The sequence below is a fragment of the Jaculus jaculus genome, chromosome 20 (assembly GCF_020740685.1).
Source record: "Jaculus jaculus isolate mJacJac1 chromosome 20, mJacJac1.mat.Y.cur, whole genome shotgun sequence".
NCBI lineage: Eukaryota > Metazoa > Chordata > Mammalia > Rodentia > Dipodidae > Jaculus > Jaculus jaculus.
Genome location: NC_059121.1, coordinates 15,156,300 through 15,179,611, shown reverse-complemented (window position 1 = coordinate 15,179,611; position 23,312 = coordinate 15,156,300). Strand labels below are relative to the sequence as shown.

Genomic DNA, 23,312 nt, shown 5'->3' with positions numbered 1-23,312 from the left:
AACAGACAGAGAGAGAAAGAGGCGGGGGGGGGGGGGAGAAGGAGAGAGGGAGAGAGAATGGGCACGCCAGGGCTTCCAGCCATTGCAAACAAACTCCGGATGCGAGCGCCCCCTTGTGCATCTGGCTAACGTGGGTCCTGGGGAATCGAGCCTTGAACCAGGGTCATTAGGCTTCACAGGCAAGTGCTTAACTGCGAAGCCGTCTCTCCAGCCCTGTTCCTGTCCTTTTTTGCAGTGTATAGGGTGTGTATGTCTGATTACATAATAAAAACAGTCACAAAAAGTAAAGACAGTTGTGTATATTTTGGTGCAGCACACAACACAGAAAGAAACAATACTGGGAATTAGAGTCTCTAAGAGATAGGTGAAATGGAACAAAATTATCTTGTATTTTACATGAAAGAGATGAGCGGAAAGTATTAGAAATAAAGATTGAGCCAGGTTTGGTTGCACGTACCTTTAATCCCAGCGCTTGGGAGGCAGAGGTAGGAGGATTGCTGTGAGTTCAAGGCCACACTGAGACTATATAGTAAATTCCAAGTTAGTCTGGGCTAAAGTGAGACTGTACCTAAAAAGAAGAAAAGAAAGAAAGAGAAAATTGTCATTTCTCTTTTGAAATTGTCCTGAGACACCAGTCTCAGGAAAGTACAGTGATGGAGCAGGTATTTGGGATTCAGGACAAGAAAGTATTTCTTACTCAATATGCTACGTTTAGATAAAGAAAAGGTTTAAAGGGCCGAGACCCAAGAGCTACTGTTCATGGGTGGCTAGAATATGCTCCTCCTACTGTTTTCTTTCTGCTCTAGAATTGTTGGCAAGTGCTGTGTACCCTGGTGGAGGTGATACTGCTATTTGGAAGCATATACCAAATGGAAAAACAGGCAACTTGTCTAAATTCAGTTTCTTAAAGTGCTTACATTAGATCTTTGATTAATCTTTCTACTGTGTAATTCTATGACTTGCATAGTTCTATAAATTACAGTCCATAAGACTGTAATTAGACTTTCAGAAAAGCTTGTGTGAAAACCATAAAATATTTATTTATGCAGCTAACTTGGTTCCCAGCTTTCTCTTCATGTTTATTTGAACAGTTCACTGAAAGAAAATATTTCTGGTTCTGTGGATTTTTATTGTATCAGTTGAAAATGAATTAGAACAAGTAAAGAAACTATTTTCTTTGCCTGCATCAGTAGTGTATTTTAGGTTTCTCTACAAAATACAACATGTACGAGAACATATACCTATTTTTCATAAAGTTCTTTATGGATATGCATATATCCATAGGAAGGAAATTGGCTTATCTAATTATAGAGGCTTTGCTGTCTGGGGTCCAGTGGGGCAAGCGGGAGACCCAGGAAAGCTGATGGTTTGAACTGTAATCCAAAGCTGAATGGAGAAAAAGTCAGTGTGTCCCAACTTGAAGCAGATAGAAAATAAATTATTCAATTCAGCATTTTCTACACCTTTGATGGGTGGGGTGAGACCTCCAAATGTGGAAGGACATTCTGCTTTGCAGTTTCCAACTCAGCAACTGATCTTGCCTAGAAACAGCTTTGCTGACACACTCAAAGTAATGTTCAACCCAATACCAGGAAGAGCCTGTTGGCTTAGGTAGGTTGAAATATAACCTTACCCGTTGCCTAAGGAAGGGAAGCCTCGTTGCCAGCCAGACCTACATATTTAAACGTGTATGTGGCAGGCACTGGGCTGTGTAAGGAAGCAGTTAAAGTCTTCCCATCGAAGACAGTAGAAGAAAAAGAAGTCCAAGAGGCTGGGCTTGGTGGTATACACCATTAATCCCAGCACTCAGGATCTTTGTGAGTTTGCGGCCAGCCTGGGACTACAGAGTGAATTTCAGATCATCTTAGGCTTGAGTGAGACTCTACCTTGAAAAACAAAACCAAAAAGAAAAATACTGGAGAATAAAGGGCTCAAACCCATGGCCTTGTGCAAGCTAGGCAAGTGCTCTTCCATGAGCTCCGTCCCCAGAAGGAATAGCTTTGAGGCATGTAGCGGGTAAAGCCATTAGCTGCACAACCTTTGGGAAGCGCAGGCAACTTTGGACTGCTTTCTGTAGCGAGTATGGACATGACAGGATCAGGCTTATGGTTAGGCTGCTTTCCAGATAGGGACCTGTGTATCAGAATCTTTGGTGCGGGGCAGTGGGGCCACGGCTCCACGTGGCTCATGGTGCAGTAGCTCTTGTGTCAGACATGGGAAACCATGCAGATCACTGCATAGGTGCTGTCTTGGTGAGTGGCGGTGATGTGAATCTGAGATAGCTTGTGCAGAGAGGGTGGGCAGGGATTGATGATAGGAAGGCTTAAAAGAACTGTGCTCTATCTAATAGCCTGTTCTTTTGGACCCTAATATATCTTTACAACACATTTGTGTAAGCATTTTAAAATTTGAATATGAGATTTTACATGGGAAAAATAGTGGTGAGTTATTAATGACTCTTTTAACTTCTGGTTTTTGGTGTTTTTTTTTTTACTTTGACTAAGAAAAATTTATCTTTCGGAAAAAAAAGGGTAACTAGCAGCTGACTATTGTTAATCTTGATTCTAGTATTCCTTGAGAATGCTATAAAAAATGAATCACTTTAGAAGAAAGGGGAATTTGATTTTGCGAGTTTATGATAATCTTTTAATTAGCAGAGTTCTTTAAGAACCCATTAGAACATGTTAGTGAGCTGGGAGGGAGCTCTGCCTTCCACCTGTCTGCTTAGCATGTTCCCCTTCCTCATGTCATCCTTTGTTTTTATGAACAGTCAGAAGTGAAACTGAGGACCACTTGCTAAAGTTTGGGAAATAACAAGGAAGAAAGAATTTTGCCAGCAGTTTACGATTCCTAGAGGCAATAGAAGTGATTAGAAAAGGACTCATAAATTGTGGTTTTTAGAGCTGTTGAGCACAAATCATACCAGCTGCAAGGAAGTAGACTTAACTTAAAACAAGTAAAATTTAGGCTTTAGTAAGGACTTTTCCTTCATTTGATTCATTGACCTACCAGATGGCTCTCCGAAGGGAAGGAGGAGAACAGATTTTATGACTTGATTGCCAACATTTATCTTGACTTGTTAGGGCCCAGTGACCTCCTTGTAGGCCTCTCTTTCTCCAGTGCCCTACTTTTTAAAATTAAAAGCCGAGTTTCTTGCAGAGTAAAGTTGCTGGGGCCTGTTGTGTACCGAGTCTGAGTCTACAACACTGGTTTTTCCTTGTGTCTCTGGGTTGCCCGACGTTCCCCACATGTGTCCTGTGGGGCCACTCAAGGCTTTGACTCAGTGCTCTGTCCCTTGCTGTGGGGTGCCCTGCCAGGCCGTGTCTGCTTGGTGAATGTCTGCCTCTGAAACCTCTTTCTAGACTACAGAAGAGATTGATGTGCCATTCACTGTCCTTCTTGGACTTTGTGTACTTCTAATATACAACATTTAATTGTATTTTATGCAGACCATAAAAGGGCTTGAGTCAGTCATGAGAGGCACACATACTTACTGTGACAGAATTGAAATAGCAAGCCTTGGCTGGGGAACTGGTGGCATATGAAGAATAATGTGGTGCTTTCAAGTATAGGGAAGTTGGTTTGTATTGGGTCTGGAAATACATTCTCATAAGGTTTTAAACTTTTAAAAATTAACTTATTTGAGAGGAAGAAGGAGCGGGGGGGGGGGGAATGGGAGCACCAGGGCTTCCAGCCACTGCAGACGAACTCCAGGCACATGTGCCACCTTGTGCATCTGGCTTACGTGGGTACTAGGGAATTAAACCTGGGTCCTTAGGCTTTGCAGCCAAACTCCTTAACTGCTAACCCATCTCATCAGCCCTCATAAGGTTTTTGTTTTGTTTCATTTTGTTTTTTGTTTTTTCGAGGTAGGGTCTCGCTGTAGCTCAGGCTGACCTGGAATTCACTATTTAGTTTCAGGGTGGCCTTGAACCCTCAGCAATCCTCCTACCTCTGCCTCCCAAGGGCAGGGATTAAAGGCGTACCCACCATGCTCAGCCCCCATAAGGTTTTTATATAAGGAACTGTAACAGGATTTTCAGTTTTAACAATAAAGTATTAGTTGCGCTCGACAATCAAGTACTGTGGGTATGTGGCTCCAGGCTCAGCTAATGTGGCCTTGCCAACAACTTCAGAGACTGAGGTTCTTTCTGTCCAGCCCCTTCCACTGTGCTCCTCATCTGCAGTGTAGTTAAGCTCCAGGGGCAGACAAGTCGTCTTAGATCATTGTGTATGCTTTCCCTTTCTAATTACTGCCCAGAAGTCCTTAAGCACACTGTCACTGTCAGCTTCACATTGCTGGGATGACCTTCCAGCCAGACACAGTTATGGAGGAAGGGAATTTATTTGAAGCATACAGATCCAGGGGAAGCTGCATGTGCCAAGAGAGAAAGGCTCCACCAGCAGCACAGGTGAGCCCCAGGCACTGGGGCTCAAGCACTGCGTGTCTCTGGCTGGTAGTCACAGGTCTGCTGTGACAAAGCTGAGCGTACTGGGAACTTCCATGCAAGCTCCCACAGACACCCTTCCTGCAGTGGAGCTATTGCAGTTGCCTTTTGAGTTTCTGGCACCAGCCCTTCCAGAGCAGAAGGTGGCATGGTAATAGAGGGAAACTGGACAGTTCAGGGTTCAGTTTAAGAGAGTGAAGCCGCACTACTACAAAAGCAAAGCTAGAAAGGACAAGATTGATGTAAAAGCACCAAAATGGCCACCATAGAAACCATCTGACTAATGCCAGTTTAGTTTTATGGGAAGCAACCCATAAATAGTTAGGTTGCTTACTTGAAAGCCAGCTATGTATAGCACTTAAAAAGAAATCGTAGTTGAAATCAGGTTTCATAGAGTGAGGGCTAAGTGATTACTGTCTGCCCTCCACAGCTCCCTCTGTGCTAGCATCGACCTGCAGGAGGAAGTTGTGAGAAGCGCAGACTGTCAGGGCCTGCCTGGGCCTGCGGGATCTGAAGCTGTGAGGGTGAGGAAGGCCTTCCCTGCCTGGTGGTGAGATGCCCTCCCAGCAGTTTGAAGACTGGGACTGAGGACTTGTCCTTGTCACCCTCGCTCCCCACAAACCATTGTTGAGGGCTTGAATTCAAAATGTCCCCTAGGTCTGCCCAGGTGCCCTAATAATAGACACTGAAGCATTGAAATTTTGCACTCTGAAGCAGAGACAGTTTATTTAGGCTGGGAAAAGTCTGTGGGCTATTGCAGCTGATGCGTCTTGCTGAGCGTTTGTAAAGCCCATCCTGTCTCACTAGTAAAAGAGCAGAATGACTGAGGGCACAGAGTTGTCACAGATTAGATTCGAAGGATGTCATGTTTCTGACTGACACTGTTGGTTTGGTTGGCTGGTTGGGATTTCTTGTTGAGGAAGAATGCCTCGAGCAGTAGGATGATCTGTGTCTGGACTGTGGAATGAGGACGTGGCTGCATGCATTTCCATGGCAGCCACTCCTAATTTAAACTGTGGCTGTTACTAATTTACTAGTAATGCCATTTTTACATTCAAAGCCCACACATTCCAGGTTATTAGAAATTATTCTCATGTGTTTTAATGTGATTTGCTAAAGCTTTAAATTTTTGTAACAAAATGGGATTTGACTTTCAGTTGGATCAGTTTCTTCAAGATAGTGATGCAGGATTTTGGGGTTAAGGAGGGTCCCCAATGTATGAACCCCAAGTTGTGGGTTCTGTCCTGTAAGGTTCAGGAGTGACCAAGGACCACGGAGACCACTCTGAGGCAAAGATGGAAGTTTTTCTTGTTGTTGTTGTTGTTTGTTTTTTGAGGTAGGGTCTCACTTCCGTCCAGGCTGACCTGGAATTAACTATGTAGTCTCGAACTCACAGCGATCCTCCTATCTCTGCTACCACGCCTGGCTAAAGATGGAAGTTTTTATTCAGGGAAAAACACTGCTAGGACTGACTCTCAAGAGTGTACCAGTCAGTCTGGGATAGTGGGCTTTATAGGTTTTTTTCAACTGGGAAAAGATGAGAAAGGTGAAGGAATGTTCTTGTTAGGTAACAAGTCCTTGTTCTTTACATTAGCCATATGGAGAGACCAGAAGCGACCAGGTGAGAGATAAGGAGGGGCCATACATCCTGTTTTTGGGGCATCCTTCTTGAGGAATGTGGAGGATTCACTTTGCCCTCCTGCTGTGACTCCGTTTTGTCCTGACCTGACACTGTCCTGTCTTTAATAAAGAATTGATAAAGGCCGACTCAAGAAGGATAAATTATGAATTATTAAATTTACCTAGGGAGAAATCACAAATTGTTGGGTCTGTTTAAGGGAGAAATCATACATTGTGAAGTTTAGAAAACACGCTTCAAGCTAGGAAAAGTGGCGCATGCCTTTAATCCCAGGTAGGAGGATCGCTGTGGTTTTGAGGCTACCCTGAGACTCCATAGTGAATTCCAGGTCATCCTGGGCTAGAGTGAGACCCTCAAAAAACAAAAAAGCAACAACAACAACAAAAATGTGGAAATACAGCATAGTTTAAGGTTTGTTTAAGAGAAATTAAGGGTTTTTTTGGGGGGAGGGGAATACTGGAGTAGAGCCGCAAGCATGTGGATTTAAGAGAAGCTGAACCTTTTAATGAAACGACATAGCAAAGCTGCAGCCCATGGGAAGTGGACTCCAGGAGCTTGTGTAGGGAAACTTGGGAAAAACCCGCACATGGTAGATTCAGAAATCAAGGGAAATCATGTGTAATCAGAGAGAAGTTACCCCAAACTATAAAGCAGAGACAAGCAGAACAGCCATCCAAACCAAGAAACGGTGTTATGCTCCCCCCCCCCCTGCCCCAAGTCAGGGAGAAGGAAGCCAGACTGTGTGGATCCTTGTGGCCCTGGTGAAGAGAAGTCAGGCCAAGCAGAGAAACAGAGCAGACCTGAGCAGGGTGGAGTTGCGGAGTTTGGGACAGGAAGAAGAGAGGAGCCTTTATAGGCAAGGGAGAGACCCAGTTGGTTGGTGAATTTGAAGGCTGATCCCTGGGCCATCCCATCTAGGGCTGTCTGTCCAGGTAGTGTGCTAGACAGGGCAGCCCGGAGTGCTATAGAGAGATCTGGATCAGGCAAGTTCCATTTGTGGGGTGGCATGGTTCTCTTTGAGACTCAGCTGCTAACTGAAGCTGCCTAAAAAAAAGCTAGCTTGCTCCTATCCTCTTTCAGTAATTTCAGCTTTGTGCTTTTCAATAAAATTCTTTGGGATGTGGTGGTCTGGCCTGGGGATACAGCTCCATGATGGAGCCTTGCCTAGAGTACACAAGGCTTGAGCTTCAGTCTAGAGCGCTGGAAAACAGAGATGCTTTGCATCCTCAAAGCCAAATAAGTCCAATTTTCAGACTCGTAGGGCAAATGTAGTGCACTCTCAGTCGTTAAAGGGAGGGGAAAGTACATGCACACGCATATACGTGCACATGCACCTGTATGTAACTAGGAAGTGTCATCTGTTATCATGCTGTGCTGAATATTTTAGCATACAGAAATGCAGAACAGAGAGCCTTTACTCTTGCAGTTCACATATGTTGTGGTGCAGTGGAAGAATTTGATGTAAAATAAAGTGTTTCTTTGGAGATGGACCAGTACTTACTGCAGTTAGAATCAAAGTCTGCTTGTGTCATAAAAGGGCTAATGGAAGCGACCACATCCTCTTCGGGTCATTTCACTCTACTCATTTTGCTTTTGAGTTTTTTAGCTTTTGAGTTGATATACTATTTTCTTAGCCCGTGGGCCTCTGCTGCAGATCACAGTGAGTTTGCAGCAAGCTCGTTCAGATTTCCAACCTAAAGTGCTCTAGTCCAGCGTTAAGAGGGTTATTTTCCTGATGGTGACAGAGCTGAAGGACACCCAGGTCCGCTGGCAGAACGGGCTTTGTGGAGATTCTGATCGCAGTAGCTTACCTAAACCCGAATTAAAAACTGATTAGAGCAGCTGAACCTGGACTTGTCCCTCACCTGCGCTTGTTACAGCACAAGAGCAAATCAAATCTCTGCTTAGGAGCCCAACACCCTGGTAACCAATGAATTGTTCTGTCCTAATTTGGAAGCATGAGAGGTGATTTGGGGGCTAGTAATCATTTCTTATCTCCAGTGAGAAGTGCAGACCAAATACAAAACTGCATTTCTATTATCTTGGCTAATGGTAGAGAGCAGTGGTCCAGATCACAAAAATAAAATGATTCTAACTGTTCTGAAGGTATCAGTGCCATGAGAGATAAGTTTCTCATGGCACCATGACAGCATTTAGAGCATGGAATCGATTGTTCACAATTAATAGTGTTTTTGTTGTTGTTGTTTTGAGGTAGGATCTCTAACTCAGGCCGACCTGGAAGTAGTCTCAGGGTGGCCTCGAACTCACTGATCCTCCTACCTCTGCCCCCCGAGTGCTGGGGTTAAAGAAATACACCACCACGCCTGGCAATTAATGGTGTCTTAATGATGTTGCTATTTAGGTGATTGGTCTGCAGACATGTAAAGATTAGATGGGGGAAGTATATTTCTATAAAGCATCTTCTTTTAATTAAAAAAATGCAATATATGTCTTGCTTTGTCGTGATAATTTGGTTTCAAAAGTGGCCTACAAGTATATTTCTTACAGTTTACCATCTTTAAAAAAAAAAAAAGATTTTTTTTTTTTTTTTTTTTTTTTTTTTTGAGGTAGGATCTCACGTTAGCTCAGGCTGACCTGGAATTCACTATGGAGTCTCAGGGTGGCCTTGAACTCATGGCGATCCTCCTACCTCTGCCTCCCAAGTGCTGGGATTAAAGGCATGTGCCACCACGCCTGGCTAAAAAAAAGATTTTTAATTTACCCCCACCCCTTTTTTCTGGATAGTTTGAGACAGCTTGAATTCTTGATCTTCCTGTCTCAGCTTCCTAAGCACTGGCATTAAAAGCCACTATGCTGGCTTTGTAATTTGCTCTTTTAACGACACAGGTAAAAATACTCTAGAAATTTTTATTGTGGCCTATTTTTAAGGTGAGCTACTTTTTTATAATTAAAATATTACAAAGTCTAACTGATTGGTCCAGACCTTGCATTTTTAGTACATAGAAGCAAGTGTGTTCTCCATGATGTTGTGGGCTTTGTTTTTAGGATATTACAAGTAATTGTTAGCTAAAACAGGATGGTTGTTTTTAAATTGTAGCTGTATGTTGATGTCGCATCATGAAGAACCAAAAGTAACAGACGACGAAGAACCGCCCACAGAACAGGACAAGAGGAAAAAGATGGTGAGTTACAAGAGTGAATTCTAAAAACTAAGAGAAACCATCTACCACTGTCATTTCCAGCGGTGTTGGGAGTGTCTGCTGGACCATTTGTCCTCCTCCATCTGTCCATTCATCCCTTGTTGCAGAGTTCATATGAAGTATCATGAGTTTTGGAATTTGGGGTGTATGTACTCTGAAACAGGTATGTCTTGATCCTGCTGCAGGAATCATTCTTAACATAATTGGTGCTTATTTACCTTAGAAGTACAGAGGTTTTGTATATTTTAGATGCTTGCTCTTCTGTTTTGAAGAGGCATAGTGAATTGGTCTGTCTCTTTTATAATCTCTACAATGAACTTTTTATGTTCTGTACTACAAAACATTATAAATATTAGTTTATAAAAGAATTTTATGGGCTGGAGAGATGGTTTAGCGGTTAAGCGCTCGCCTGTGAAGCCTATGGACCCCGGTTCGAGGCTCGGTTCCCCAGGTCCCACGTTAGCCAGATGCACAAGGGGGCGCACACGTCTGGAGTTCGTTTGCAGAGGCTGGAAGCCCTGGCGCGCCCATTCTCTCTCTCTCCCTCTATCTGTTCTTTCTCTCTGTGTCTGTTGCTCTCAAATAAATAAATAAAAATTGAAGAAAAAAAAACATCTTTTATAATCTCTACAATGAACTTTTTATGTTCTGTACTACAAAACATTATAAATATTAGTTTATAAAAGAATTTTATGGGCTGGAGAGATGGCTTAGCGGTTAAGCGCTTGCCTGTGAAGCCTAAGGACCCCGGTTCGAGGCTCGGTTCCCCAGGTCCCACGTTAGCCAGATGCACAAGGGGGCGCACGCGTCTGGAGTTCGTTTGCAGAGGCTGGAAGCCCTGGTGCACCCATTCTCTCTCTCTCCCTCTAACTGTCTTTCTCTCTGTGTCTGTCGCTCTCAAATAAATAAATTTAAAAAAACAAAAAAATTTACCAAAAAAAAAGAATTTTACTATACTAAAAATGCTATATTTCACTTACCCAACCCTTTCCCCAACATCATGTCTTTTCCACAGTGTCTACTTAGATTCATGTACTGTGGAGCCTCATGTGACTTTTGCCATGAGAAAGTCAGAGAAAGGCATGAGGTAGTACAGTTGCTAAGGCGTGTTGCTGCCTCTTCATGTTGGCGTGGGGAGGCAGCTGGATCTGCCTGTCCTGCTGGACCCTCCCCTTAGCTTGTCCTTGGAGCTGAAAGCTTGACAGTTGTGCAGTTAAGAGCAATGGCTCCTCTAGGGAGACACCCATCACCAAAGCTGAATGTGAGAGAAGTTGAAGGGCTTTCAATCCTGTCCTTACAGATTTCCACCCAGCCTTGCTTATCCCTTTGCTCTTTCACCTGCGCATGTGAACTAGCTGTAGCGCTAGCAGGAAATGAAACAACCTTCCTTCATAGACTGACTGATGTACTTGCTCCTATAATCATGGAAAAGTAAGCCCTCTTGTACTGCTTCCTCTTATTTTGAGAAAACTTCCTTACTGTTACCCAAGTTGTCATTGAAATCCTCAGCATCCTACTGTGGTTAAACTGACTTAACAGCAGGTTTCTAAGGGCCTGACAGTACACATGGCACATGGTAGGTACTCAACAGAGGTTTGTTAAAATAAACTTTTGAGTAAATGAGGGTCATAGCCTTCCCCCACGAGCAGCTTACAGACTGGTGTGGACACAGAACTAAGAGGTTGTGCAGACAATAGCAGTTGCGGACGATCTGGACAGGAGTCAGGCACACCTTTGGCCTCCATGTCTCCTAGCATGTGTTTATGCTGGATGTTGAGATAGACATTCAGTAGACACTGAGGTGGCGGGTGTCTGCAGGGGCTGTGGGTGTACAATTCAGTGCCCTAATGTCCAGAGATGGTCATGTTTTTCCTGTGTGGCTTGCTCCTGAAAATTGAGTTTTCAGTTGTTGTATGTGGCCAGGTCCTGTTGCAGACATACTTCTAGAAGTGCTGTTATACCCTTTGTATTCAGTGCCAGGAGCACATTAGTATAAATATATGGGTATGAACATTAAGAGAAGAGCTCAATGGGCAGTTTGGTGAGCATAATATATACATTTAGCCAAACTAGCAGGTGTTTCATTCCTAGGACTCATGACTTCCGCACCACAGGTTTTCCATATCTGTCATGTATTCCTCCCATGGAGCAGGCCTCCAGTCCAACTAGAGAGAGGTTGTTTTACCCCTTAACAGATGTGCCACTATTGCACCACTTGTGTGGCTGGTTAAACCTTGCAGTGTCCACTGTTGTTTATCTCCACTGATGACTTCTCTTTCTTCCTTGGGACTGCATGCAGTGTACTCTCCAGCTTTCTCTCAGCTCGTCTACACAGAGGAGCTTTTCAGTTCAGCTCCAGCAGGATTTCTCAGTGACCTTGTGGCCCAAGCAGTAAATCATGTCAGTTTGATAGGATTTAGAATAATTTGGGAAACAGCTCTAGGCACATCTGTGAGAGATTTTCTAAAGCAAGTTAATTGAGGTGGGAAAAGCACTGTAAATGCAGGCAGCATTACTGCGTGGTCTGGGGCCTCAGCCTGAAGACAAAGGAGAAAGCTGCCGAGCAGCAGCCTTCATCACTGCATGCAGTGTGACCAGCTCCTGCCACCGTGCCTCCCGACACAGTGCTCTATGCCCCTTGAAGTGGAAGCTAGAACAATCCCTTTTGTGCTTTTGTTAGATATTTGTTGTAGCAACAAGAGTAGGTAATTTACCCAACTCTTGCGTATGTAAGGAGGCAGTGCTTAGGACCAGTGAGGATGTCTGGTGAGTAATGTGGGCCTGCGGTCTAGCACCAGGCTGCTGCATAAAGGTGCTACAGTCCCAGTGCCACAGCAGTGAGTGTGCCACCCAGACGGCTGCTAGCCAGCTGTGGTCTAGCACCAGGCTGCTGCATAAAGGTGAGTCTGTCATCAAGACAGCTGCTAGCCGACTGACTGGGTAACTGTCACCTTGTATAAGTGCTGTTCAGAGGCATGGTGCATGTGTTAGTCATAACAGCGGAACAGCCCATACTTTTATCTTGTGACCAAAAATTGCATGCACGTTAAAATGGATGTGATGTTTACTTCTACATTCCCATTTAATATTATCAGATGGTGGTCTCATTTCGAAACCATAGAAAATTAAACCACAGATTAAGGGAGCAGAGAGAATAAATTTGTTGGAACCAGCAAGCTGATAGCGGTGTTACATTTATTACAAGAAAAGTACTTTCTCTTATTCTCATATATTACTAAGTTGCTCTTTTGAGGTATTTGCTATTGAATATAAAATTTTAATCAGGACTGGTGAGATGACTTAGCAGTTAAGGCACTTGCCTGCGAAGTCAAAGGACTCAGGTTTGATGCTTCAGAACCCATGTAAACCAGACACACAAGGTGGCACATGCTTCTGGAGTTTGTTTATAGTGGCTGAAGGCCCTAGCATGCTCTTTCTCTCCTCTCTTTCTCTCTCTCTCATAAATAAAATAATTTTTTTAAATGTTAAAGAGTTTGTAAACTTACAAACTCTTCAAATTTTATTTTGATGCTAGTTCATGACATCATTCCATTTTTTAGGTTTTCTTTGACCAACAACATTGTGAATTATTTATGTTTGTATCATCTGTGACAGCATCATGGAATTCTCTGAGAACTCCTGCCTCAGATTTATTTGCCCTACTCCCTGAATGAAACTAGAAAAACATATGCTCTGATCCCTTATCAGTGATATGTACTTGTGTGTTATAGCTGGTAATCTTAATTTTTTCAGATGGATAATAGGAAATTGCAAGCTATGTTCAGAAACTGATTCCCTAATAAGAAAATTAGGTTGGGGCTGGAGAGATGGCATAGCGGTAAAGGCGCTTGCCTACAAAGTCTAAGGACCCAGGTTCAATTCCTCAGTACCTGTGTATGCTAGATGCACAAAGCACCATCTGGAGTTCTTTGCAATGACTAGAGGCCCCGGCATGCCCTTTCTCTCCCTTACCCCCTCTTTCTTTCTCATAAATAAATAACAAAAGAAAATTAGGTAGATCCATTTTTTTTGTAATTTTTTTATGAGAGAGAGAATTGGTATACCAGGGCTTCCAGCCACTGCAGTTGAACTCCAGACACATGTGTACCTGTGTGCATGTGTGACTTTGTGCATCTGGCTTACGTGGGATCTGGAGAATTGAACATGGGTCTTCAGGCTTCTCAGGCAGGTGCCTTAACTGCTAAGCCATCTCTCCAGCCCCATATTTTCTTAAATTTTAATATTTTTATTGATGTAAAACCATGTGAATAGGTAAATTTATCTTTCTTTCTCTTAGAAATTCTCAGTTATTTTTTTCTGTAAAATTTTTATTACAACAAATGGGTATTTTTTTCAAATTTTTTTGTTTGTTTATTTTTATTTATTTATTTGAGAGTGACAGAGAGAGAGAGAATGGGCACACTATGGCCTCCAGCTACTGCAAACGAACTCCAGATGCATGTGCCCCTTTGTGTATCTGGCTAACATGGATCCTGGGGAATCAAGCCTTGAACCAGGGTCCTTAGGCTTCACAGGCAAGTGCTTAACCACTAAGCCATCTCTCCAGCCCAAAAATGGGTATTTTTTTTTATTTTTTTATTTTTATTTTTTTTTTTTACAAATGGGTATTTTTTTAAACAACCTAATCGACCATGTAGGATATTCCATTTTTAAAAAAATATTTTATTTATTTATCCATTGTGCATCTGGCTAACATGAGACCTAGGAAATCAAACCTGGGAATCCTTTGGCTTTGCAGGCAAAACGCTTTAACCGCTAAGCTATCCCTCCAGCCCAGATATTCCATTTTTTACTAAAATATTAATTCAGAGAATAATTTTATACTAGAATTGTTTGGCCATATTTTCTCAATATAATTATTTTTTTTAATATTTATTTTATTTTTATTTATTTGTAAACAGAGAGAAAGAGGAAGAGCCTTAGGACCTCTAGCCAGTATAAACAAACTCCAAGTGCATGTGCTACTTGGTGCATTTGCCTTTACATGGGTACTAGGGGATCAAACCCAGGTTGTTCAGCTTTGTGGGTAAGTGTCATAAGTACTGAGAAAGTGCATGCCAGGCCCTCTAGCCACTGCAGATGAATTCCAGATGCGTGTGTCACTTTGTGCACTTGTTTGCATGGGTTCTGGGGTATTGAACCTGGGTCCTATTGGCTTTCTAAGCAAGCACCAAAACCATTAAGCTCTCTCTCCAGCCCCTTAATGTAAGTTCTTTCTTTTATTATTTGTTTGTTTTTCATGGTAGGGTTTCGCTCCAGCCCAGACTGGCCTAGTATTCACTATGTAGTCTCAGGGTGGCCTCAAACTCACGGTGACCCTCCTACCTCTGCCTCCCAAGTGCTGAGATTAAAGGTGTGCACCACCACACCCGGCTTCATACTTGTAAAATACAGTAAATACTTCCTCACAAGGAAGACCCATTGGCCGGACATTATGGTACACATTTGTATTTCCAGCATTTAGGATGTGGGGGCTGGGAGATTGCAAGCTCCAGGCCAGCCTAGGCGACATAGCAAAACCACCAAAACCAATGGGAGCCGGGTGTGGTGGCACACGCCTTTAATCCCAACACTCAGGAGGCAGAGGTAGGAGGATCACCATGAGTTGAGGCCAGGCTGAGATTGCATAGTGAATTCCAGGTCAGCCTGGGCTAGAGTGAAACCCTACCTCGGGGGAAAAACAAAAAACAAAAAAACACCATGGGCCAGCAATATTCAGAAGTAGAGCATTTTCCTAACATGAGCAAGGCCCGTCTTAGCAATGTTCACCTACGTGCACATGCGCCCCTCAAAACCGGTGTTAAGCTTATGCCAAATCTTAGAAAAAGTAGGTTGCAACAGGCAGTTCAGCTCTTACAAACTGCAGTTCAAATGATATTAGGGCATTCCAAGAGAACAGAGAGTAATGAATTGAAAAGCAGGCATCCTCCTGAGAGTATTTTTTTTTCCTGTGATAGAGTGAACATGTTAATCAAAAAATAGTTTGAGGGCTGGAGAGATGGCTTAGCGGTTAAGTGCTTGCCTGTGAAGCCTAAGGACCCCGGTTCAAGGCTCGGTTCCCCAGGTCCCACGTTAGCCAGATGCACAAGGGGGCGCACGTGTCTGGAGTTCGTTTGCAGGGGCTGGAAGCCCTGGCGCGCCCATTCTCTCTCTCCCTCTGTCTTTCTCTCTGTGTCTGTCACTCTCAAGTAAATAAATAAAAAATGAACAAAAAAATATTTAAAAAAAATAGTTTGAGATCACAGAGGTTAAAATCCTTCACAGTAGGCTACATAAAGGTAATCAAAAGACACTGGAAAAGAAAATGCCTTTGGATCCTGAAGTGTTGCTATTTTGTATTTTTATTTATTTATTTTAGTTGAGAGTAGACTGCCTGCCTGCAGACATTAGTGTTGCTGCTGAGTGTAGCAGGCAGCTTCACTGTTGCTCCTTGTTTAGTTGAGTCTTCAGCACAGCGTGAACCGTGGAGCTCGGCAACTTTGCTGCTGTTCTCTGAGACTTTGAATGAAAGTGAGCATTCGTGGCTCTCAGAGTGCCTGGCCCTACGGGGGAGCCACCTTCGCTGAGATGCCTGGGATGGTGGGCTGCCTTCACTCGACTTTCGTTCCGGCTTTTTCCTCATGGTTCCGCTTCTGGGGGGTGGGGTAGGGAGAGTAATGCACTAGTGGTAACTGATTTTATAATTCTCTCTCTCTTTTTTTTTTGGTTTTTCGAGGTAGGGTCTCACTCTAGCCCAGACTGACCTGGAATTCACTATGTAGTTTCAGGGTGGCCTCGAACCCATGGCAGTCCTCCTACCTCTGCCTCCCGAGTGCTGGGATTAAAGGTGTGCGCCACCACGCCCGGCTTTTATAATTCTCTTTCATGGGAGGACAAAGTAATGAGCCTTGAGTGATTGTTTATATTGATTGTCTACTTGAGAGGATCTGGGGTCACCTGGAAGCTTGTCTGTGGGAGAGCTTCTAGATCAGGTTGACTGAGGTGAGAGGATGCATCCTAAATGGGATGATATCATTCTGTGGCCTGGAATCCTAGACTGAATAAAACGGAAAGCAAGCATTGAACCCCTGACACTCCCGTCTTCTCCACACCCTCTACCTGTGAGCTCTGGAGACCTTTCCACCTGTGCTTTTGTCACATCTTCAGCACAATACTCAATCTTTTTCAAAAAGAATCATCTGTAGGTAAAAGTTACATTTTGAGTAGATTTAAAAAAATAAAAGTAGCTTATATAAATTTTAAATGCATAAATGATTAGTTGATAGAAATATGCCTTCTCCAAGGAAACCTTTGCTAATGTGTGTGTGTGTCCTTCCCAGTATTTTTTGCACATATACATTAGAAATACTAGGCATGCTTTCTTTTTTAAACTTTTTATCAACAACTTCCTTAAAGACAGAAAGTGAGCCATGATCACATTCCCCTCAGTCTCCCTTTTCCACCTCTCCTATAAATTCCTCCTCCTTTCTCTTCTTACTTTGCAGGTCTTGAGTGTACAGTATCAGCCTCTGTGAGGTCATGAGGATCAAGGCCACTTTGTGTCTAGAGGACAGACAGCATTGTAAATAGTCCTCCCCTGAGTGTAAATGCATGAGTAGATTTCTAGGAGCATCAGTTCACATTTGCGTCACTTCTTCAATGTCTACATATGGCGACATTCCACTTCCATCCTGTGATTGTCCACCACACGCCTGGGGACCGAACTCATGCCTTAAGTCTGCTGGGCAGTTGTGCCACTGAGCTCCATTCTCAGCCCCTCATGCCCCTAACAGCACTTCTGAAAGTGCCCACAGACAACTCCTCAGTAGTATTAGCCAGGGCTGGGAGTGCTCAGTGGTACAGTGCTGGCCCAGCACTTACGAGGCTGCGGGTTCCATCTGGAACACCACCTAAAGAAAGAAAGAGGCAGCAACAACATCCCCCAGTACTTGGTAAATCCAGGTGCTCAAAGTGGTGCATCCGTCTGAAGTTTGTTTGCAAGAGGCCCTAGTGCATCCATACTCTTTCTCTCTGCTCATAATAAATAAATAGGAAATAATGCAAAAGAAAAATATGAAATCATGCTGTGACATCATTGATCGCGTTCATCTTCTGAACAGTTACACCTGTACACACGCAGTGTCGTCTGGATACCAGAGTGGGGGGGGTAGTTTTTAAGCCCCTGAGCGTCATACAAGTGAGCACGTGTGCTGGCAGCCATCATGTTCTTCCTTCCTGTGCAGTCATGGTTGTATCTTCATTATTTTTATTCATTTTGTGTTAGTGTGTGTAGTGTGTGCAGGGACATGCTCCCAGGCCACATGGGTGTGGCTGGTATCCTGTATTGATCTTCCACTTTATTTTCTAGAGACTCTCATTAAACTTGGAGCTCACTGTTTTTTCACTTAAACAGACTGATTCACCAGTCTAGCCATCCTGTCTCTGCTCCCCCTTAGTGCCGGGGTTGCAGGCATGTGTGACCATATTTCTCTTCTAGGCCTGTGAACTCAAGTCCTCCTGTTTATGCAGCAAGCACTCTTGCCCACTGCTGTATCTTCCAGCTTAGTGTTTTCTTAGCCACTTTGAGTCCATATCCTCAACAGTCTATTACAAATTACTAATGCTACTGAACATGCGTTGACCACACCTTTTACATACTCTGTTGTCCAGATTGGAAACTTCTCTGTGGCAGTGAGTGTCCGGAGGACAGTGCAATTGTGACGGACTTTTGGGCTGAATTAGCTGCCTTTTCATGCATCATCCTTTAGATGACAGGGAAGTTGACAGAAATACAATTATTCAAGGCTGGAGAGATGGCTTAGTGGCTAAGGCACTTGCCTGCAAAGCCTAAGGACTTATATTTGACTCTCCACGTTCCAGGTAAGGCAGACGCACAGTGACACAAACACATAAAATCGCACATGCACACAAGGGGGTGCACACGTCCGGAGTTTGATTGTAGTGGCTGGAGGCCCTGGTGTGCCAATTCATGTGTGCACTCTCCCTCGTCCTCCCTCCCTCCCTCCTCCCCCCTCTCTCTCATTACAGAAAAAGACAGTCTGTTGGGCTTGCCTCAAAAAGAAAGAAAAATAGACTATATTCAGACTTAGGTATTGTGCATACATTTTTTTTTTAACAATCAAGCTTAATATCTTTAGGAAAATGAAACCGTTTTTGTTGTTAGTACTATTTGGACATTCCAGCATAAAGCAAGATGATTTGTGTGTTGTGTGTGTCTATGAGATTGGTGGCTTCCTTGGGTCTCTCGCATGCAGCTGCCAGCAACTCCAGGAGGGGGCACTGTGGTGATGGAATGTGTCCACTTTTGCTAGAACTGTGTAATGTAACTCTGGAACCTGTACTGCTTCTTCACCAATGCACCATAAATGAGAGGAACAAAGACGCAACATCAAAAGTTAGGATGCTCTGCCGTGATTGTCAGGTGAAAAATTATAAATAATATGTCTGTTTAGTGACATTCACAAATTAGGTGGCTTGGATTTCATCATATCCTTAGTAATTTGACTACTTTTTACATCAACCCAGTAAAGTAAAATTGACTGAATGACTTTAAGATGGTATTCCATGTGGAGCTGCTAATATTGTGAGGACTTTGGAGTAGGGAACCATCAAAAGAGTGGCAAGGTCAGATTATGTTATAGAAAAGATTAAGTTAGGTATTTAGAAGATCTTTGACTTAGCATACTTTATATGTGAATTGTATAAGTTCTTTAAGAAAAAAATTTGGAGAGTGTGACACATTGCTACACTAACCTTTTTGTTTCCTTTGTACATTTCCACAGCCTGCAGTTGTTAACCAAGCACACATTCCATTTGTCTCAGTGTCTGTCATCCCTAACAGGCTGCCACCTGGGGGTACACTGTTGCAGAAATCCTTGCAGAATTTTCAGTTGGATAGATGTAGATGCATTTCATAAATGGCTTTGACTTTAGTAAACAAATTTTCACTGTGTTCAAAAATTTATAATACATCCTCTCAGAATTTCTTTTACTATTATTTATTTAAGTTGAGAGAGAGTGAGAGAGGGAGGGAGAGAGAGGTGTGCCAGGGCCTCAACTACTGTAGTTGAACTCCTTATGCCACCTAGTGGGCATGTGCAACCTTGTGCTTGCCTCACCTTTGTGCGTCCGGCTTATATGGGATCTGGAGAGTCAGACATGGGTCCTTAGGCGGTGCAGGCAAGTGCTTTAACTGCTAAGCCATCTCTCCAGCCCAGAATTTCTTTTTTTTTTCTTTCTTTTTTTTTTTTATAAAAGAGAACCTTGTCTGGTATGAGGGCACATGTCTTAAATCCAACAGTAGGCCAAGGCAAGAGGATAATGTGTTCAAGACTCATGTGGGCTACACAGTAAGACCCTATCTAAAAAGAAGAGAGGAATCTTTTCACTAGCTTTTTTTGTTGTTGTTTATTGTTTATTTATTTATTTGAGAGTGACAGAGAGAGAGAGAGGAAGGGAGGGAGAGAGGGGCAGAGAGAGAGAGAGAGAATGGGTGTGCCGGGGCTTCCAGCCACTGCAAACGAACTCCAGATGTGTGTGCCCCCTTGTGCATCTGGCTAACATGGGTCCTAGGGAATTGAGCCTCGAACCTGGGTCCTTAGGCTTCACAGGCAAGTGCTTAACTGCTAAGCCATGTCTCCAGCTCTCACTTAGCTTTTGTTTGGTTTAAATTTTGTTTCTAAAACTAAGTTATTGTAAAACAGTAAGTTTAGTTACTTTGTAGAATAATTGTCCTAACCAAGTTTGGCTAGAAAGCCAATTTTCTATTTCATGTCCTATTCTTGCATTTGTTTTTCAAAACATAGACCACATATGTATGTAATTAAAAAGAAGCCAGACTGCCTCCCTTCCTTTCTATTCCCCCTTCCCCATTTGTTTGTGTGCGTGTGTCTGTTGTGTGTTGTGTTATTTAATCTAATCTATCTTCCACAGGGTTTCATGTACTTCAGGCTGGTCTGAAACTCCACCGTGCTCAGCTGTTTTTGTTTTTTCTTTGTTGGAAAATAGTCAAAAACTTTGGGAAGGAAGATATTTGAGAATATAGTTAGCACTAGTGCATACTGCAGGGAAGAGAACAACAGGATCTGTCTAACTGTGTGGCTGCACACACCGCCCCCTGTTAGCCAGCGTGGCTTCCTCCAGCACAGTGCAGAGGTGCCGGCCACACGTCTGGCTGTTTGCTGCACCTGAGCAATGGCCTTCGTGCTGTCTCCTCGCCTACCTCCCTCTTCATTCTCCAGGCCCCACGGCTCCTTTGCCTCTCTCACAGTAGTTGCTTTAGTCTAAAGTATGTTGAGTGCAGCTGCTTTTTATCATTTAATGTGAATTTTTTTAATTGAATCACTAAAATTCATGTTATCTTTCAACCTTCCCCCTTTTAAATACACTTTACATAACTACATCTTATTTCATCTTTGAATCTCTTCACACAGGATGAATCCTCAGTACGTTTTCATTGAATTAGATGCCAGTGGTGTCAGATTCTTAAATTCATCAATGTGAATGGGGAGTCTTTGTTCAGGCGTGCCAGGCTATGAACATCACTGTGTAATTAGCTCTGAAACTGCCTGTATATATTCACTGTGACTTTATTCCTGGGAACAAAGCAAACCTAAAGTTCGGAGATCAGTACAGATTTGTTTATAGTTCTAAATCCCCAGTATATAGTAGATTCTCTATTTATTCTTAATCTGTTGTCATGTGAAGTAAATTTGGTGAGTTTTCTGAGATTGAAATATACTACAACCATGAAAGGTCGGTAGAGTGTGGCACATAGTTTGGAATTCTTAATACTGTTGTTTCCTAAGTAACTCACACAATTTATTTATTTTAGGCTGAGTGGAATAAAATACAGGTAGATTCTAAAAGTTAACTAAACACTGTACCCATTCAATCAAAAACAGCCCCAAGTATGTATGCCAGAGTAGTTATTATAACAACCAGATCCTCTGTCAACAAAGAGGTTAAGATATCTGGTCTGTTGAGGGATCCAAGACAGCTTGTGACCAAGTGAGACCCTTCCCTGGTGCAATCCCAGTTACCTTGGATGATTTTGGTCTCAGTTGAGTTGCTGCCTGGTTGTCAGGCTGCTGTTCTGATTTCTGGAGCTGGGCACTGGCTTTTCCTGCGGGGCAAACCGAGCTTGGCAACTGTGGCCCTGCAGATCAGCACCCCTGCTTCTGGAACTGCTGCTGCGAAAGCTGCCTCTGCTGGGTCTGTCAGCAGCTAAAGCTGCTGCTGCTGGGCCCACCGCTGCTGCTGCCTCTGCTGCTGCTGCTGTAGCTGCCACTTCTGGAGCCACTGCTGCTGCTGCTGCCGCTATTGGGTCTGCTGCTGCTGGGGTGGCCGTTACCGGTGCCGGAGCCGCTGATGTTGCTGCCGGGCTCTGTTCCTGCTTGGGTCCCGCTGTCGGCTCAAGTTGGCGTGGCTGGGTCCCGGGACGCTGCTCTGTTCACTGGAGCTGGGCTCAGGCGGTGGGGGAGGGGAGGGAGCCGCAGCTTCTCCGGTTCTCTCGCTGCTCCACGTGTTCTTCTACCTCGCGGTCTGCTCCTCCGTTGCTCGCTGCCGCTCTCCCCTCACGTTTCCTGAGTTGCGGAGAGCGGGGTGTGGGGGGAAGCGCCCGCACCTGGCTTTTCCTGTGCCTCGAGCCGAGCCTGGCGGCTTTCTGGAGCGCCGCTGCCACCACCGCAGTTGGCGGAGCTGCTGGAGCCGCTGGAGCCGCTTTTTCCGGCCTGTGCGGGCTCTGGATGCTCTGGATCTCTTCTACTTCTCCGCTACCATTTCAAATTCCTATACATCTCGCTTTTTTGTAAAAGTGTGTATTTTGCTGAGTTTTTTTGGTCTTTTTGGTGCCTATGTCGCCATCTTAACCGGAAGTCCCCTCTCTTATTTTAGTGTTTAATTGACAATTTTCATATTTTAAAATAGTGTAATTTGATAATAATCCTCTTTCAATACCCTCCCAACCCTCTTCCCTTTCACCGAACTCCTTATTTCCAACTAGTTCCTTTAGTTGGATGCCTTTGAATCTTTGCCCACCTCCATCATCCATGTTGAAATGTTGATAAGCTCAGTATTTGGAGGTCTTGTGGAGATTAATGAGTTTGTCATTAGCATTTGTATGTTATTCATTTATTCATTTTGTATATTATTCAACAGTGGAAGCACTGGTGTATGTGTGTGTGTGTCAAGCCTGCCTGTTAAACTAAATACACACTTTACTTTAAAGTATTTTAAGGTGATTGCTAGTTTTCTAATACACTTGAGCTAAACAGCCATTGTAGGTAGTATTTTCCTTCCCAGAAATAGTGAGTTAATGCAGGTCCTCAAATATCGCAATTTCTTTTAAAAATATTTTTCTTTGTGCACATGTATGTGTTAGGTGCCAGATGCTTATGCTATTTTTTGCTGGTTTTATGTGGGTGCTAAGGAATCCAGCCTGAGCCAAAAGGCCTCTTAGCTGCTCAGCCATCTCCGCGGTCCCTTGCGGTCTCTCTCATGGCCACACGGCATCAGCACACGGTTAAGAGGAAAAGGTTTCATTCCTCTATGCTTTCCCCCATCATTTTGCTGTGTTTATAAATTACTAGTTTGTAATCTGATGAAACAAAAGAGATTGAAGGCATCAACTGACTAATTACACTTTCTTGATAGATTCACATTTAGCATTTTCTGTTTATAGCACTTCTCATCCTTTACCTGACTGCTTGACCTTGTAAAGTATTTTAGGGAAGACTTGAGAGTCTTAGAAGATTTGCTAACTGATCTGATCTCTTGGAGCCATCAAGACTATGAGGTCAATAAGGAGGTAGAAAGGAATAGGTGTTTCCTGTAAATTGTAACGTTAATATTCCTTGGCTCCCTCAGTAAGCTCTTAGACTGAAAGAAATGATGTTCGGCTGGACACGAGGAACGCTTCTGTAACTGCCGCTTAGGGCATGAAGGCTAGAGAACCTTGCGTTACAGACCAGGTTGGGCTACACTAGACCCCGCCTTTAACACACTCACACTGAGAAAACTTGGATGAGAGAACGAATATTCATA

The 23,312-nt window shown here is 43.5% G+C and overlaps 1 protein-coding gene across 2 annotated transcripts in view; it reads left to right on the top strand.

The window, feature by feature from the left end:
- The window catches only part of Ipo11 (importin 11), a 189,834-nt gene that overhangs the window by 151,673 nt on the left and 14,849 nt on the right, over positions 1-23,312 (top strand). For both annotated transcript variants that reach the window (XM_045138953.1, XM_004672951.2), the window contains exon 29: positions 9,146-9,230. In XM_045138953.1, the coding sequence (XP_044994888.1) occupies positions 9,146-9,230 (85 nt within the window). The remainder of the gene's footprint in view (positions 1-9,145; positions 9,231-23,312) is intronic.